Consider the following 16,593-nt stretch of genomic DNA (forward strand, 5'->3'; position numbering starts at 1 on the left):
ACATGTGTTAGAAAATGAGTTTCTTTCCTTCTAAATAGTAAAGCTCATTATTGTAAGGAGATATGCATCAATTTCAAACTTTGGTCTATGTAAAGACCTTATGTATTTTTTAACATTGTATCATGAGCTCCATATTTATGTCGATAATTCACACTTATGATATATCGATCGAAAAGAACATAAATTGTCGATACTCTCTCGTGGAAGAAAAAAATATAGACTACTTGATATCTCAAAATTCAAGCTTATAACTTCACTCTCTATACTCTACCTAATAGAGAATTCTTCAAAGAAACAAGAAATATGTACAAGTCAGTTTCTTAGTACTAGTCATGTGCCAATTTACACAGATTTTCATCATTCACCGAAAATTGGGACCAAATGACACTGCTGGAGTATACACCTGTTGCTGTTGATCCATAACACTATCAAGAAACTGCAAAGACGTCGCAGAAGCATTGTACTCATGTTTCTTCGAATCATTACTTTCAGCTTGTTTTTGAAATATCAAAATAGATGTCTTAGCAGCAGAATTCAAATCTGTCAAAGTATCACCAAGAGGACCAAAAACAGGCTCATCCAAAACAGGATCCAACGTTTGCGCCAACGGCATTTTCCTCCCATGTCCTCTCCCGATGATATACAAATCGAATCCTTTATTCCCTATCCTATTTAAAAGCCTCACAGTTTCCTTCTCATCTTTCACCACTTTTTCCAAATACCTCACCGTTGGTGTATCGTTTGTTTGATACACAAAAGCTCTCAAATACTCTCTGTCCAATTCATCAAACTCATCATCAGGACTGTCCCAAACAAGCCTCACCACTGTTAACTTAACCTCCATGTTTCTACTCATTCTCCAAGCATAAGAAAGTGCTTCGCGGTCATCAGCACCACCAAGGTAGAGCATAGCTATTCTCATCTGTTTAGAACGATTCTCACCACCGAACTCACGGTCAACGAAAATTGCTAAACAGCATGGTGCTTCTTTTTCTAGATTCTCAACCACTAGTCTCTTCTCATCCTTGCTTGCGTGGTCTCTGTTGATTATGTTGACGGCTCTAGCAGTCGCGGTGCCTGCGCCTAATCCGTCATAGGTAGGTTGTCTGTGGAGAGTGGTTACAATGAGGTTTACGTTTCTGCGTGCGCAAAGGTTTATGATGTCTTTGTGCATGGTGTTGTAATCAGAGATAATTCTGAGTTTGTCAGCAAATATAGCTTGGCTGAGGTTGTCAAAGCTTCCAAGTTTGTCTCCGTTGTTTTTCTGTACACTATCCACCCGGCATGAATGGGCTCTAAATGATGGCTTCCGAGCGTCTCTTATGACCAGTGATGAATTTGGTCTATCTGTCATCTCGATCAACTCCACTGCCAACACCTGAATTTAAAATCATATATTTGTGAATGTATTTTATAAAGTAATATCACAGCGTGACACTGATACGAACTTTGTACCATGAAAATTATGCGAAAACTATTGTAAAGGACACCCTCATACCTGAATTGGAGACCTAACTGATGGACTGGATGCTTTGAGAAGGTCGATGATGGCATTGGCGTCGTGTTTTGAGTGGACACAAGCCAACACTCTAAGTGGTGAGTCTGGTCGCGTGTCTTGGATATGCTTCCTTTTACTTCCAATATGTTTGCTTGTGGTTTTTGTGATGATATATAAGACAGGACCAGCAATAGCTGTCATTAACCAACACGCCAACAACATCACCACAAAGGCTTGGCTCCCTAGTTCCTATATAACAAGTACATATATCCATACACTTATATGTTAATACATGTTGTATAATATGCCTAGCAATTTTTCGATAACAAATTTTATTATTAGGTAACTTACTAGTCTATCTATGGCAGAGTACAGAATGATTAACGGCATTGTCCCTTTAGTATTCATGAGAAGTGCAAGGGATAATCCTTCCATGAGTGGCATCCGATACATCCTAGAAACCGCAAATACGAACACCATTTTTACCAATAAAGCCAACATAATAACAATCACAACGGTTAACCAACGTGTGTTCAAAGCCAAATCTTGAATATTAGTTCTCTCCCCAACCATGAGAAAAAATAGAGGCATCATGAATGCAGACACAAAATCATAAACCTTATCTTGAACCGCATTATTAAGCGCACCCTTTGGAATAACAACTCCTAAAAAGAAAGCACCGGTTATCGAATGTGAACCTAACCCATCAGTGATTAATCCAATGACCAAAACCACATGAAGAAGAAACACCACTTGCGTCACCCTAAACTCGCGATCAGCTTTTGAAAATTTCTTAACAAGCCACTTAGCAAAAGGATGAATCACATAAACATATACCAACACAAGTACGACGATGATGAGTATCGACACAAAAGAAGCATAAATGAGTTGTGTTAGACCCAACATAAATAATGTCCAAGAGAACAAGTCATTAATCAAAATAGAAGTTATTGCTAATTGTCCATTATCTGTTAACAAAAGCTTCAAATCTGAAAGGATTTTAACAATTTCAGTAAACTCACTGCTACATGAAAGAGTCATTCCCCAAATTAATGCACCACTCATGTGTTTATCAGTCTCCAGAGGTGACAATTTTTTGTGACCCATGTCAGTTACAAGAAGGTAATATAACAACATACCAATTGGTAATGTGAAGAATATACCAGTAAATGTAACAATCATTGCCTTCTTATTGAAGTAACATCTTTTAATTCCTTTCAAATCCACTTCTAAGCCAACCAAGAACACATAGTAAACAAGTGTCAATGCTCCCACTGTCTCTAATGGTAACAAACTGTTGAATGGGAATACACTTTGGTAGAAATATTTCCATTTTCCCAAAACAGATGGACCTAATAAAAAACCAGTCTAGCAAAACAATCACAAAAAATATATATTATAAAGAGTCTAAAGAATACTCAAATTCCTTACATAAGGATAAAGAATAAAGGAACTACTAAGTAATCAACGCACGAGTAAAAGAAACAAAATCGTAAGCTTGTTCATTTTTGGTCTTAACCCTCTAGTTTTCAAGGGAAAGAGACCCTGATAATCTAGAGTTTGAAAGGGAGATAAGTAAGTCCGGCAAAGGATAGTTCCGATGAGTATTCAAACTCAAGTTTTTTCCAAACGGTTTCATCCTTTATTGAAGCTTATTAACTACTGAAGTTCATTCATCTTATTAATAAACCAACTTTAAGAGAGTCTATGTACTCCATCCGGTTCCTATCATAAGAAAACATTCACTTTTTAGGTTCATTGAATAATTAATGTAACTTGCCGAAAACATCTAAAACGTGAATTTTTTCATATAATAGGGACCAAGTGAAATATATTTTTAGGGACAAAATTATCATATCAACAGTGGCGCATACAATTCTTTTTTTTTTTTTTTATGGTGTTAACCCTCTGATTCCTAAGGGAATGGGCCCAGTAATCCAGGATTCGGGTAAATAAAGTCCGACCATCAGGAATCAAACTCAGGTTTTAGATTATTCTATTTCTTAACAACCACAAACAACAAGTTAGAGCCTGCTAAATTAGAAAACTAACCATACTATTTATTCTACCCCTCTAAAAATAACCGAAAAATCAGTTGAATGTTGATCACTAATGAATGAACATAATTTTTTTTTTTCAAAAAAATTCTGCAACCATAATCTTAATTGCAACATCAAACTTATAGATGTTGCAACACAATTTCCATTGAGACTATTGATTCTTTTATTAATCTTTTAAATTTATAATCAATTTAACAAAATTAATCATTAATTAATACTATTAAGCAAGAATCATGAAAGGCTTAGAAGGAAAAAAAAAAGGTTTAGAAGAAAATACTTACAAAAATGTTGGGAACAATACGAGGTACATTGCAAAATTCAGAGAGAAAGAGGAAAATACGATTGAGTGATAAGATAAGAGCTAATTGAAGAACAAATGAAGGTAGTGTTTGTTCTAAAGAATTTTGACGCCAAAGCGTGGAACCGTGTGTTGTTGTCTTATTATAACACACCTGCGTTGATGTTTTGTCACGGTTTGTGAAAATTGAATATGTAACGTTTGAGGAACTCATTAATTTCAACACACTGATTTTTATATTATTATCCAAAACTTTTGCAATCTTTGAAATTGATCATGCACAATTGCAAATGATAATTTAAGACGTTGTTTGATATCAAACCCATGAAGGAAAAAATAACTTTGTTTTCTCCTCTTGACAAGGAGAAATGTTAATGGGGGGAGAAAGAGGTTTTAACAAAATGAAAAACATATGATAAGAAAAGCTAAGGCACAAAAAAAAACAATGAGAAAGGCCAAGGTTGTGTAGTATTGTGGTTATTAACAATAATAAGGTTGTCTTCTTAATTTTAGAGAATCCATATTTGTTTTCTCAATGTAAGATGTTTTTGACTAGTATTGGCAACATATTTGAAATATTATTAAAATTAATGAAGATAAATTAAATTAGGTATTTTAGTAGTAATTACTTTTTAATAAATTGTTAATAGATGTTGGGCCGGTTCCGACTATTTAGAGGCCCTATTCGAATATTAAAAATAGACTCTAAAGAAAATACAAAACAATTAAAAAAACCATCCTCTATTTAAATTATACATAAGAAGTGTAATCTTTGTAGCTTTGTTCTTGTCATATTGAAAAAAGTTTGTATCGTTTTGGTGTTTTACCTCAAATTTGTTGTTTTTGTGCCTCCGACGTATTTCTACGTTGACTTAAATAACTTTTTGCTTATTTGGGGGCTTATATTTATACTCATATTTTAATACGAGTTTTTTTATTTTCTTTTTATAATTGTTACATGGATATATATTCATACTCATATGTTAAATAGGGGGTCTATTGTTTTTTTTTTTCAAAATTTATACGAGGCCCGACATTTATACTCACAAATAATATGTGGCCTATTTCTTTATAATTTATATGTATGTGGGCTTATATTTGTACTCATATATTAATATCAGATATTTTTATTTTTTTATAATTTATATGAGGACGTATATCATATATTAATAAAGAAACCTAGTTTTTTTTAATAATTTATATGTTGCCTATATTATAAATTATATATTAATACGAGTTTCTATTTTATTGTAATAATATATGGAGTCTTTTTTTTTTGTAATTTATACAAAACTATACTTTTACTCGTATATTTATATATACTTTTATTGTGTGACGAATTCACATTAAAACTTCAAAACTATAAAATTATGTGACTTTTCAACACTTTTGACATATTATTTAAATTTACCAAATTTTTGAAATTGTCCAAACCAATTATCCATTCAATCGGTGAACCAATCCGATGTTTAAAATATTAAATATTACTATTATTTTTGTGTTTATTTTGAGTTTATTCTTAATTTATATACACTATCTTATATGTCAAAAAAACTTATACACTACAATTTTCAACACGTTGACTTTATGTTTTTACATAAAAAATTTATAAGAAACTTAATATTTAAGATCTTAAAGAGTATACCGAGTGCACTTGTTGGAAGTCCCACACTGGCTAGATATATGACATAGATAGCCTTTATAAATGTAGTGCAAACCTCAAACTTTCAAGCTAGCTTTTGTGGTTGAGTATAGGCTTTCAAAATTCTAATATGATATCAGAGTCTGGTTCTATATTCAATTGTTGTTTGTTGTGGAGCCCTCCCATATTTAGGTCATCTGTTATTGTTGATTCCAATGTTTTAAGAACCGGACCGGAGATCGAACTGTTGTGACCTCCGGTTCAAGGGTCAACCGGTCTAACCGGTTCAATCGTTATTGGACCGTTTCCATTAAACCGTTCATATAATTATTCTATAATAATATGGAAATGAACTAATTAGTAATATTTTTTTTTTACTAAATTAGTAATGTTATTATTTGGGCTTATTAGTGTGATATATTCTAAGCTTATATTTTTATCAAATATCAATACTTTTAAGCTCAAACCCACTTATGTAACTAGACAAACTACTACTACTAAGTACTAACAAACCCTAGAATTAATAAAATGAAAAAGTAAGCAGCAGCATAGTGCACAGCCGCCACCCACTTTTTCCATCCTCCATTCCTTGTTTTCTTTCTTTTTTCTTTTTTTTTGTCCTTGTTTTCTTTCTTTTTTTTCTATCTTTTCTTCTTCTCCCAATCCTTCTTCTATTTCCTCTAGTTCCATTGTTGAGTTATCCTCTCATGAAATATGAATAAAAACATAATCATCTTTTCAAGAACAAAAACAATGTCAGCTTGTGTTATTTGTGGATGAAAGTATGTAATATGTTTTTCTTTTATAATATTTTTATCCTTTTCTCTTAGGAATCTATTACGCTGAAAAGAAACAACAAATAGGGAAAAAAATGATTTTTTTATTTATTTTTTAAAGTAGATTCCGAACCGACCGGTTTTTTAAAACCGCCCCCGGTTCAACGGTTTGGACGGTTCAGAACGGTTCTAAACGGTTTTTTTCCGGTTCTACAGACTACCGGTTCTTAGCACTCATCCGGACCGCTGCTGTGTTCGGTTCCCGGTTGAACCGATCGAACCGGCCGGTCCGGTCCGGTTCTTAAAACATTGGTTGATTCCACATTCCATCTTGTTCAGCCCTAAACGTGAGGGGGTGTGTTAGAAGTCTCACATTGGCTAGGGATATATGACATAGATAGCCTTTATAAATGTAGTACAAACCTCAACTCTCAAGCTAACTTTTGTTGTTGAGTATAGGTCTCCCAAATTCTAATATCAGTCGTTAGCATTTACCTATATTAAATATCAATTGTGTTTCAACACAAAAAGACAATTTCTCTTAGTGGGAATGAATTCTCTCAAGTGTAATTTACACTTGATAGAATAAAGTGTAATCTAAAACTCATTTAATACTTGTACTAGTATTACTCTTTCTCTCGCATGCGTGGGTACGGAAAAACGATTTAAAGTTTTGAGGTTCTTATTTATTTTTTGAAAGGTTTTTTCTAATTAACTCTCACATAAATTGAGGGTAGGTACCCTATGCTGACATGATACTAATTAAATTCAGTCATATGTGTCCAAGTTAAACATAAACAATTTTTTATCAAAATATAATTTTGACTACTTTAATTTTCAAATAATTATATTTTAGATTACTACTTTGCATTAATTATATTTTATGTTACACATATTCTTATCATTTACTAAAAAAACATTTTTCACAAATCTTATTCATCTTTTATTTTTCCTTAAGATCAAATTGGTTTTAAACAATTTCTAATGTCAACCAACACGGACAACCTTGTGGACAGGTCATTTCTGTAACGTGCTTTAGTGACACACCTCGCAATAACCTCAAAAGTTGAGTAATTTTGTGTCCTAATGACATCCATGGAGGAGGTGGGTTGAAAACTCATGCGAGAAGTAGCATTTTTCTTGTGTTTTGAACGTGTTCTCGCATGAATTTTACAATAGCAACACTCACTTTTCTTGTGTTTCCTAATTCATCGCGAATTCAACATGGTTCGATCATGACATGGCAATTCATTTTCATTCAAATTCTCCCACGCGTTCATGAAAACAAGTGGTTGTTGTTCTGCAATTACAAAGCAACGCCTAACGTAAAACCACCACAATGGAACCTCGTACATTGTACCGCCAATGAAAATGGCTTGGCGTGTTTTAAAGAGGTTGGTGGTTGTGAGGGCGAAAAGATTCTAACATTAACAACATCCTTTATTCCTCTATTGGTATTTCTTATGCCATGATTGAGGATTGCAATAAAAAAATTATGTTAAAAAAAAAACACTTTGTATGTTTAAAAAAAAAATCATTATTTATAAATTTTAAATGTTAGTATCTTATAATTGAAGGTGAAATGAAGGTGAGGCAGCAGTTAAATTATACTCAAACCTGTCACATGATGGAGAGGAGATAACACAAAAATTTTCAATGCCAAACCAAATGAACAAAATCCTCTAAAGAAAAGACTAATACAACATACAGAACATTGCCTAACAAAATTTAAACAGCCCCTAATCAATCACAACATTGAACCTTTATTTGACAAAATGGTCCACAAAGTTCAAGGTTTTTTTTTTACACTATCATCAAAGTTTGGAACTAGTGATAATCTCCATATCCTCATAAAACAACTTCTTCAAAGAATCTATATGAAAAGGTTGCAAACAAACAGTTACATAAAAACCATCACCATTAGCATCATCAACAACAAAAACCTTACCAATACCATTAGAATTATCAATCCCAGGAACCAAATAATCAGGTTTCCCCCACCCAAAATCAGTCTCATAAAATGGAAAATTAGTCCAACCAACAACATACAAATTCGGGTTATCGCCAAATTGTCCATTTCTTTGAGCAAAGTTATAAAACCTGTCTCTTAACAAATTCATATCTTTCTGATTTGCTATATAATCAAGAACAGATCTTACATACTCATCATTCATTTTCTCAATAGCTTCTCTCACTTTCCCAACCACATAACAAAAGGGCTTATTCACAACATCATCAAATGAACAAATTTGTGTCACTGTTGGAAAAGTTGCATTCCCAAAATAATTCATAGGAAGAGATGGATTCAACTTTTTTCTACAATTAACCAAAGTTGTTAACCTTGTTGGTTGATTCCAATTACCTTCAAAACGTACTTTACTAACACATCTCCATAAGTAACCAGTAATAACCTCAAAACTAGTATAACCTCGTACCTTGTTTTCATTGTTGTTGGCTTTGTTCTTGAGTTTTTCAACTTGGTTTTTGGTGAATTTCAACATGGCAATGGCAAAAGATGGATTTTTTCTCAAATGGGTTGAGTTATTACTACAATTTTCCCAAAGGGGTGGTGGAGAAAATTCATGGTGTTGAAAACGTGAAGGTAAATTAAGGATTTTTGAATCTAACAAAGTTCTATCAAGAAAAGGAATCAAATAAGAATCTAAATTCTCACCTTTAGCTAGCTTAGCCCATGAATTGATGAAATTAGAAGCAGAGGAACCATCAAGAACAGGACGACACATAGCAATAGCAAGAGAGAAAGAACCACAAGAGAATTTGGTGAATTGAATAACCAACAAAGGAACATGTTCAATAGGAACATCATAGTTAATTTTTGGGAGTAGTTTTTGAACATCATGGGTAGAATCAAAACTACTACCTAATAAATCTTTTAAAGTATCATCACAAGTTGCTTCTAAGAAGTATGCACCTTTGTTGTTGCAATGAAGTTGTAAGTGGTTTTTTGGTTTGATCCATGTTAATCTACCTGCAAAGGGATAGTAGTGAGTGAGTGTTTTGGAGAGAGAGGTTATGAGAATGTTTGTTGAAGAGATGAGTGATGGTGAATGGTTTTTGTTGTTTGTGTAGAGATAAAGTTGGTATCCATGATTAGGGAGCTTAAGTTGATCACAAAGGGAAAGAGAGAGTGTTGTGGTTGGTGTTTTCTTGGAAGGTGTTACTGTGTAAGAATGGTGGATGTTAACCATTTTTCTTCTTCTTCTTCTTCTTCTTCTTCTTCTTCTTCTTTTTCTTTTTGTTGTGGTTATTATTTTTTTGTGATCTATTGAAAGTAGTTGCAAAATCTGGTTTTGAAAAGGAACAAGGACAAGGACAACATTGATGGCATGCAAACCTCTGACCAAGGAGTTATCTGCACCTTTCACGTGTGTCTGCCAGAAAGTCTTTTTCACCAAAATGGTTTTGAAAATTTGAGTCGTCTCTCACTGAGCCATGTGTTTTGTGGATTGGATTGAATCTGTACGTGATATTATGGTGTACTGTCAGTATTATATTATTTTTGAAAAAAAGTTCCAGATTTTTTCGGAAAACAGTTTTCGACCTTTTTTGGGGAAAATTTTTCGATTTTTCGGAAAAAGGTTCCCAATTTTTGGGGGAAAATTTTCGATTTTAGATAAAAACAATTCCGAAGGTTTTGTCTGAACAAAAAAGTTTCCCTTCTTTTTTCGGGAAAAAAGTTCCGATAGTTTATTCGAAAAAAAAATTCGGATATTTTCCGCAAAAAATTTTTCTGGAAAAATTCTAATATTTTATTCAAAAAAAAAGTTTTAAATATTTTCTGTTTTTTCAGATTTTTTTTCCCAAAATATACCCCTCTCCCTCTCTTATTTCCCGTAATACCCCCCTCACAATTTTTTTTCCCGTAATGCACCTCTGACAGAAGACCAACTGGGTAGCACCATTTGAAATGGCGCCATGGCCATGTGATAGCGCCATTCTGAATGGCAACATTGACTGCTTTTCTGCTTTTTCTGTGTCCCCTGTACCAGACTGCTTTTCCCAACATCAAGCCATTTGAAATGGCGCCATTGACCAAGCATCAAGCCATTCAGAATGGCGCTATGCTCCTTGTTGTTTTTTCCAGACGCGCGCGTGGAAAAAACAACAAGGAGCATAGTGCCATTCTGAATGGCTTGATGCTTGGTCAATGGCGCCTTTTCAAATGGCTTGATGTTGGGAAAAGTAGTCTGGTACAGGGGACACAGAAAAAGCAGAAAAACAGTCAATGTTGCCATTCAGAATGGCGCTATCATATGGCCATGGCGCCATTTCAAATGGTGCTACCCAGTTGGTCTTCTATCAGAGGTGCATTACGGGAAAAAAAATTGTGAGGGGGGTATTACGGGAAATAAGAGAGGGAGAGGGGTATATTTTGGGAAAAAAATCGTTTTTTCACTCTTTTTTGTATGAGCAATACTTTTTCAGATTAACATTTTGAAACTATTTTCCCTAAAAAATCGGGAACTTTTTTTTCTGGAAAACATCGGAACTTTTTCTAGAAAAAATCGAAATCTTTTTTTCGGAAAATATCCGAAACTTTTTTTTCCAATAAAACTCCGGAATTGTTTTTATCTGAAATCGATACTTTTTCCCTCAAAAATCAGGAAAATTTTTCTGGGAAAAAAAATCGATAATTTTTTCCCGAAAAATTATCGAAAACTTTTTTTTCAAAAAAAAAAATTAATACTGACAGTACATCATAATATCATGTACACATTCAATTCAATCTACAAAACACATTACTCATTGATGAGAGACCTATCATGGTCTCCCTACCTAGAATCCGCCCTTTATCCTTGCTTCAAAGAATGATTGAATTAAAATGGCTAATTGTACACACATGAATTTCTGATTACACTTTGTTGAGATCTATTAAGTGTGAATTAAAAGTCTCACATTTGTTGAGCAACATATAACTAATTAGAGTCAGACTCATAAACTTTGGTTTGCTTGGAAGGAAGAAAAACACGAAAAACCGAGAAATGAACTTGGACTAAGATTTAGTTTAAGTTCATTCCTCAATTTTCGTGTTTTTCTTCCTTCATAGTATTTTTTATCCTTCCAATCAAACGGACCCTTAAGATTTTGAGTGAAGATATAATTTCAAAATCATCTTTGTGGTTACTCAAAGTTCAACCGTTGATCTAATTTACATTTAATGAAACTTCCCTCGTGAAGCAACACACTTTTCCCAGCTATTATCTTTTTCTTTTTGTAATTTTCTTTGGGTCATGCTAACTAGTGCCCCTAACTAGTGCCCCCGGGGCACTAGTTAAGGAACTAAAAAGGGAAAGAAAAGAAAAAAATTATATTGAAAAAATAAAAATTTAAACTTTTAAGATGTTGACTTCACAAGTTTTAAGATAATATTACTATCTTTAGTTACCTTAACCGGTGCCCCCGGGCACCGGTTAGCATTTTCCATTTTCTTTTCTTCTTTTTCTTCTTCCTCTTCCTTTGTGTTTCTCTTCATCCCATTATTGTCTTCATTTGTGTTTCTTTACCTCTCATTATAGAATTTGAACCCATTTTTTCCTGCACATTTGTTGTGTTAGAAGTATACGTGAACTGATCCATTTGATTATTTACTCACTCAATCTTGAATTTGATTAACGTATTTATGTTCAAATATTAATTCAGATCATTTATGTCTGCATTAATTCAATTCACGAATTGTGTACCATTTGTGAATCCTAGAGCTTTGAAAATTTAAGACCAAAACATGCCAAAGAAAAGTAAACAAAGGTTTGCTAGAAATTATAGATGATCATTGTACACTGCTAACAAAAATGCATGCAAAATGTTCAAAATCAACCTTCCACAATCTTTTAATGTTTTCTTTTTAATAAATATGCAGTTCAAAAGTCTCGGTGAGCATAACTCAATTTGCAGGGACATTACATATAATATGCAAAGACCGGGGTTCGAACCCTGGTACTCCCACTTATTCACCCTAAAAAGTGAAATTATAGCCACTAAACTATTTGACAAAAAAAATGCAGTTCAAAAGATTATAGCTACTGAGAGTAAATAGCTTTAGTAGGTTTGGTAGAAAGGCCAAACCCAAATGGGAAAAGGGGATCATAATGAGAATCGCCAACATTCATTGGAAGTTGATCAACACTTTTGAACCATGTTCGTGGAAGCTTTCCTGTAAAACCATAGTCACCAAATAAAACATCAGCCACACCTTGTCCTTCACTACCTGGTAACCAACCAGCAACAACTGCATCTATCAAACCAACATACGGTTCAATAACTAAAGGGCGTCCCGAAATAATGATAACCACACATTTTATAGCTCCACAAACATTTGTTATGGTTTCAGGACCAGGATTAGGGATTGTCAAGTTCATGCTGTCACCATGCATTTCAGCGTAAGGATGCTCTCCTACTACAACTATGGCATAGGAAAATCCATTGGATTCGACAAACTCTATATCAGGGTTCTCCTTGTAGATCACTATGGTCTCTGGATCAACAGTGTTTTTCACGGCAGTGAGAATCGTAGTCCCTGATCATATCAAGAAGGTTTACAATATTACGAAGGGTAACAACTCTTTGGATAAACAACTTAATCAAGTGCGTATATCATACATGCTTACGGTATAAGTACTCATGCATAAGCTATTTCTATAACAGAAAGATAAAATAAAGTCAAACTACTTTCATATAAGCTATGAGTTGATTTCATAAGTTATCTTGGAGAGCTTATGGAAATAAGCTGAAAACATCTTGTGGACATGTCATAAGTTGTTGCCAGAAAATAAGCTCGAATAAGCCAATCCAAACAAGGCTCTAGTATATGATAATAGAAATACAAATAAAATTTAAAATTTATCTTACCTTTGAGATTATCGTTGCCACTGATTCCTTGCCATTCAATGGTCCAGCCACCACACTGATATCCTAGATTATTTGCATGGCTCCCAGCCACAAGTATTTTCGGAACCTTTTTAGGAACAGGTAATAGAGGCTTCTCAGCAGATTTACCATTTTTTAGAAGGACCATGGATTTCCTTACAGCTTCCCTAGCTAGTTCTCTATGCTCCTGTTCAGAATTTCAATAATCACAGAAAAGATATTTATAGGGTGATCCTTATAAGTTACATCTATTTGTGAACTTTGCGAAATTAAAGGAAAATAGCTAACCTTAAACCCAAGATATTTGACCAAACTGTACTCAGCAAAAGGGTTCTCAAAAATACCCATCATGAATTTAACCCGCAAAATTCTTCTCACGGCATCGTCAATTCGACTCATTGGAATGAACTCATTTTTCACCAACACTGTTAGCTCATCAATGAATTCGATGTAGAACTTCGGAACCATGAACTGCAATGCAAACCCAAGAAAAATGTGTAACAATGTTAAATGTTCCTCATTGTATGAAACATCAATTCAAGCGTCTATATACCATATACTTTTGGCCTAAACTACCATGTCAATGCCAGCAGAAACTCCTGCTAGAACCGAATAAGTGCAGTTTGCACGAAATGGAGAGGTGATCCTATCAATACCCTCAAAATCTGAAATAACAAAGCCCTGTCATAATCAAAAAAAAGGTGAGGGGTTTAGTTGTTTGAAATTTTTGCATATATGATGATTTTGAGTTTCAATGATATATTTGATGAACAAACTATTTACCTGAAATTGGAGAGTGTTTTTGAGGAAGCCAGTAACTAGGTCATGGTGAGCATGCATTTTTACGCCATTCCAACTCGAGTAAGAGACCATAATGGTTGCCACACCCTTGCTGATAGAGCTATAGTAGCCTGGCATGTGAATTCGCATCATTCCATCTCTATCTATAACAGTGTTACTCTCATCAATCCCATTGGTTGTTCCACCGTCACCAACGTAGTGCTTAGCGCAACCTATAACCTTTTCTCTGTCCATAAGTATAAGAGTATTTCAGAAACCTAACACTCTAACTAAGCCAAAATCAACAGCGTGGTTTAACATAAGATAAGCATTTTATAGTATGGTGCAACATAACATGCGATTCAATTGAATTAAGAGCAGAAATATCAACTGCAAGGTTCAATTTAATTGATATACTCGAGTCATTCTTACTTTCCAGCGATAAATGGAACACCATATGGCATATTATCAGGGATGTCCCCTTGCAATCCTGATATGATATCAGTCATAGCTTGAACTATTTTAGGATCTTCACTGTAGCTTTCATAACATCGACCCCATCTCGGATCTCTACAGACCTATCAAGTGTATAAGACAATGCTAAAATCTCGGTATAATTTGATAGCATTAAAAGTTGGAGGTATTTACTTACTGCTACACAAGGTGCATAAACATACTGAATTCCTGTTGCTCTAACTTCAAGTGCAGTTGCAGCTCCAATTCTCTTGACTAGTTCAGGGTCCCTAGCAGCAACATAGAAATATCTATTATTATCATTTATAAGAACATCCTTAATAACTGCTAGGTGAAATTCCCTAATGATTTACATACCTACACTATCATTGGTACATAGCAGCAGATTTACATACCTAAAATATCATTGGTACATAGCAGCAGAAAAGATATTCGGTTTCTAGACCTAACTGTGCACGCCTGACATATTTTGGTGTCTCGATTGCTTTAGAGATTGTTTTAGAATTTCTGATAACAAATTTCATCTATTTTCGTGTCTTGATTGTTTCAAAATCACGTCTCAAAGTAATAGATTAAGGATTGCTCTACATAATCAAGGTTTTAGAGCCTCATAGCATCACAATCCTTGCTGAGAATCACAATCAAATATGACTGTTAAACCATGTCAAGTAGGCAGCTTGGTAGGTTTCCAAGTAGGCAACTCTATTGGTGAGTTGATGATCGCCGAAAGAGTTCTAACGAGAAGGCCGAGGTTCAATCTCTAGAAACTAACTAAACCACTAATTTACTAACATTTGCCTATAAAAAGTTACCTGGTAGCTCCAAGGCCAATATTGTGAGGAAAAATAGTTGCTTTGTAAACAGAGCTGTGACCATGAACAGCATCAATCCCATAAAACATTGGAATTCCAAGCCTTGTTGATAAAGCATCCTTCTGAAATTCATTCAACATATCAATCCAGTTTTCAGCAGAAGCCTTTGGAACTGGAATACTCCCTCCCTCACTCAGAACACTCCCTAATCAAAACACAAAGATTTTTCATAATTAGTGCTTAATTGAATGAATAAAATATACCTTGTTGAGCTCCCCCTAGGACGAATCGTTCGAAAGAACCCGAATTCGATTCCTGGTGGGAACAATTCTTGGCTAGACTTTACTTACCTCGCGGTCGAACTTTGGATTACCGACCCCTTCCCTTGAGACCCAGAGGGTTAATACAAAAAAAACACCTTAGAAAATGGAGGAAACAAAAAGTAAAAACCAAACATTATCTTTACCTATAAAATACTTTTTGAGCACACCATTAGATGCATATTTGCGCTCAATTTGTAACATTTGACCAATTTTCTCCTCAAGAGTCATTCTGCTAATAAGATCCTCAACCCTAATACTAACTGACTCATTAGGGTTCTTATACTTCATCATATCTTCTGTCTCCAATAAACCAGCCCAAGTACTTAATAGCCAAAACCCCACCAAAAATATGGGAATTTTTTCCATTTTAGCACCTCCTATTCACTGAATCTAATTCTCAACTAAGATTCTGTTCATAGAAAGAAAGATTCATTATCATTATGCATTTACATTAACCTCAAATATAATGATGAAAACTAAGTACCCTTTAAAAATAATTAACACAAAATAAATATGATACATTGAGATTTGAGATTGATATATAGGCTTATAGTACAAGAAATCACCTTGAGTTTATGTGGAATTGGAAAGTCTGAATTCAATGACACTGTGCATAGAATGAAGTATCAACCATCATCATCACCAAATGCTGAAAAACAGAAGAAATGTAAAAATAAGTCAAACAAAGAAAGAAATAGTTGATTGAATAAGAAATGATTAATAGCCAAATTAATAAGTTAGATGAAAAAGATTGAAATTGAAAAAAATATTGCAACTAACAAGTAGACGTGGCAGGTGACACATTACTTCCGACATATGCTATCTTGCAAGATCTTCAATTAGATCTGATGTGATGCAATGCGATCATGTAAATAAATTTAATACTATAAAAGAAGATATACAATATCTTTTGCATACTTCAATTTATTTTTTACCTATACTTCAATTTAATCTTTTGCATTATGAAGAATTTTTACTCTCTTCTCCACTATATTTGGACACATGGTCCAATCAATTTTCTTTATTTTTTTTTGACAATCAGTAA

At 34.0% G+C, this 16,593-nt stretch overlaps 3 protein-coding genes across 6 annotated transcripts; all 3 read right to left on the minus strand.

Annotated features, from left to right (window-relative positions):
• Positions 1-147: 147 nt before the first annotated feature.
• On the minus strand, positions 148-4,353 carry LOC123890099 (cation/H(+) antiporter 15-like). Of its 2 annotated transcripts, none has more exons than XM_045939641.1 (4): positions 3,840-4,353; positions 1,850-2,866; positions 1,499-1,747; positions 148-1,378 (listed from the first exon to the last, which is right to left on the minus strand). In XM_045939641.1, exons 1-4 carry the CDS (start codon positions 4,068-4,070, stop codon positions 362-364), a joined length of 2,514 nt encoding a protein of 837 aa, XP_045795597.1. In that variant the 5' UTR covers positions 4,071-4,353; the 3' UTR covers positions 148-361. The 2 variants fall into 2 exon arrangements, with proteins under 2 accessions (XP_045795597.1, XP_045795598.1); XM_045939642.1 differs by having other exon boundaries at positions 1,850-2,850; positions 3,840-3,905.
• Positions 4,354-7,913: 3,560 nt separating this feature from the next.
• Positions 7,914-9,674, minus strand: LOC123890101 (spermidine hydroxycinnamoyl transferase-like). Its single transcript, XM_045939645.1, has one exon. The coding sequence runs from the start codon at positions 9,481-9,483 to the stop codon at positions 8,089-8,091; it is 1,395 nt and encodes a 464-aa protein (XP_045795601.1). The 5' UTR covers positions 9,484-9,674; the 3' UTR covers positions 7,914-8,088.
• Positions 9,675-12,096: 2,422 nt separating this feature from the next.
• On the minus strand, positions 12,097-16,591 carry LOC123890102 (beta-glucosidase BoGH3B-like). Of its 3 annotated transcripts, none has more exons than XM_045939646.1 (11): positions 16,329-16,591; positions 16,115-16,197; positions 15,692-15,957; positions 15,226-15,430; positions 14,592-14,682; positions 14,372-14,517; positions 13,943-14,186; positions 13,736-13,840; positions 13,448-13,630; positions 13,142-13,346; positions 12,097-12,809 (listed from the first exon to the last, which is right to left on the minus strand). In XM_045939646.1, the coding sequence occupies exons 3-11, from the start codon at positions 15,912-15,914 to the stop codon at positions 12,313-12,315; spliced, it is 1,899 nt and encodes a 632-aa protein (XP_045795602.1). In that variant the 5' UTR covers positions 15,915-15,957; positions 16,115-16,197; positions 16,329-16,591; the 3' UTR covers positions 12,097-12,312. The 3 variants fall into 3 exon arrangements, with proteins under 3 accessions (XP_045795602.1, XP_045795603.1, XP_045795604.1); XM_045939647.1 differs by having other exon boundaries at positions 15,226-15,347; positions 15,489-15,957; positions 16,329-16,415; XM_045939648.1 differs by lacking the exons at positions 16,115-16,197; positions 16,329-16,591 and adding an exon at positions 15,489-15,609 and having other exon boundaries at positions 15,226-15,347; positions 15,692-15,828.
• Positions 16,592-16,593: the final 2 nt, after the last annotated feature.

Source organism: Trifolium pratense, linkage group LG6, assembly GCF_020283565.1.
Source record: "Trifolium pratense cultivar HEN17-A07 linkage group LG6, ARS_RC_1.1, whole genome shotgun sequence".
NCBI classification, from domain to species: Eukaryota; Viridiplantae; Streptophyta; class Magnoliopsida; order Fabales; family Fabaceae; genus Trifolium; species Trifolium pratense.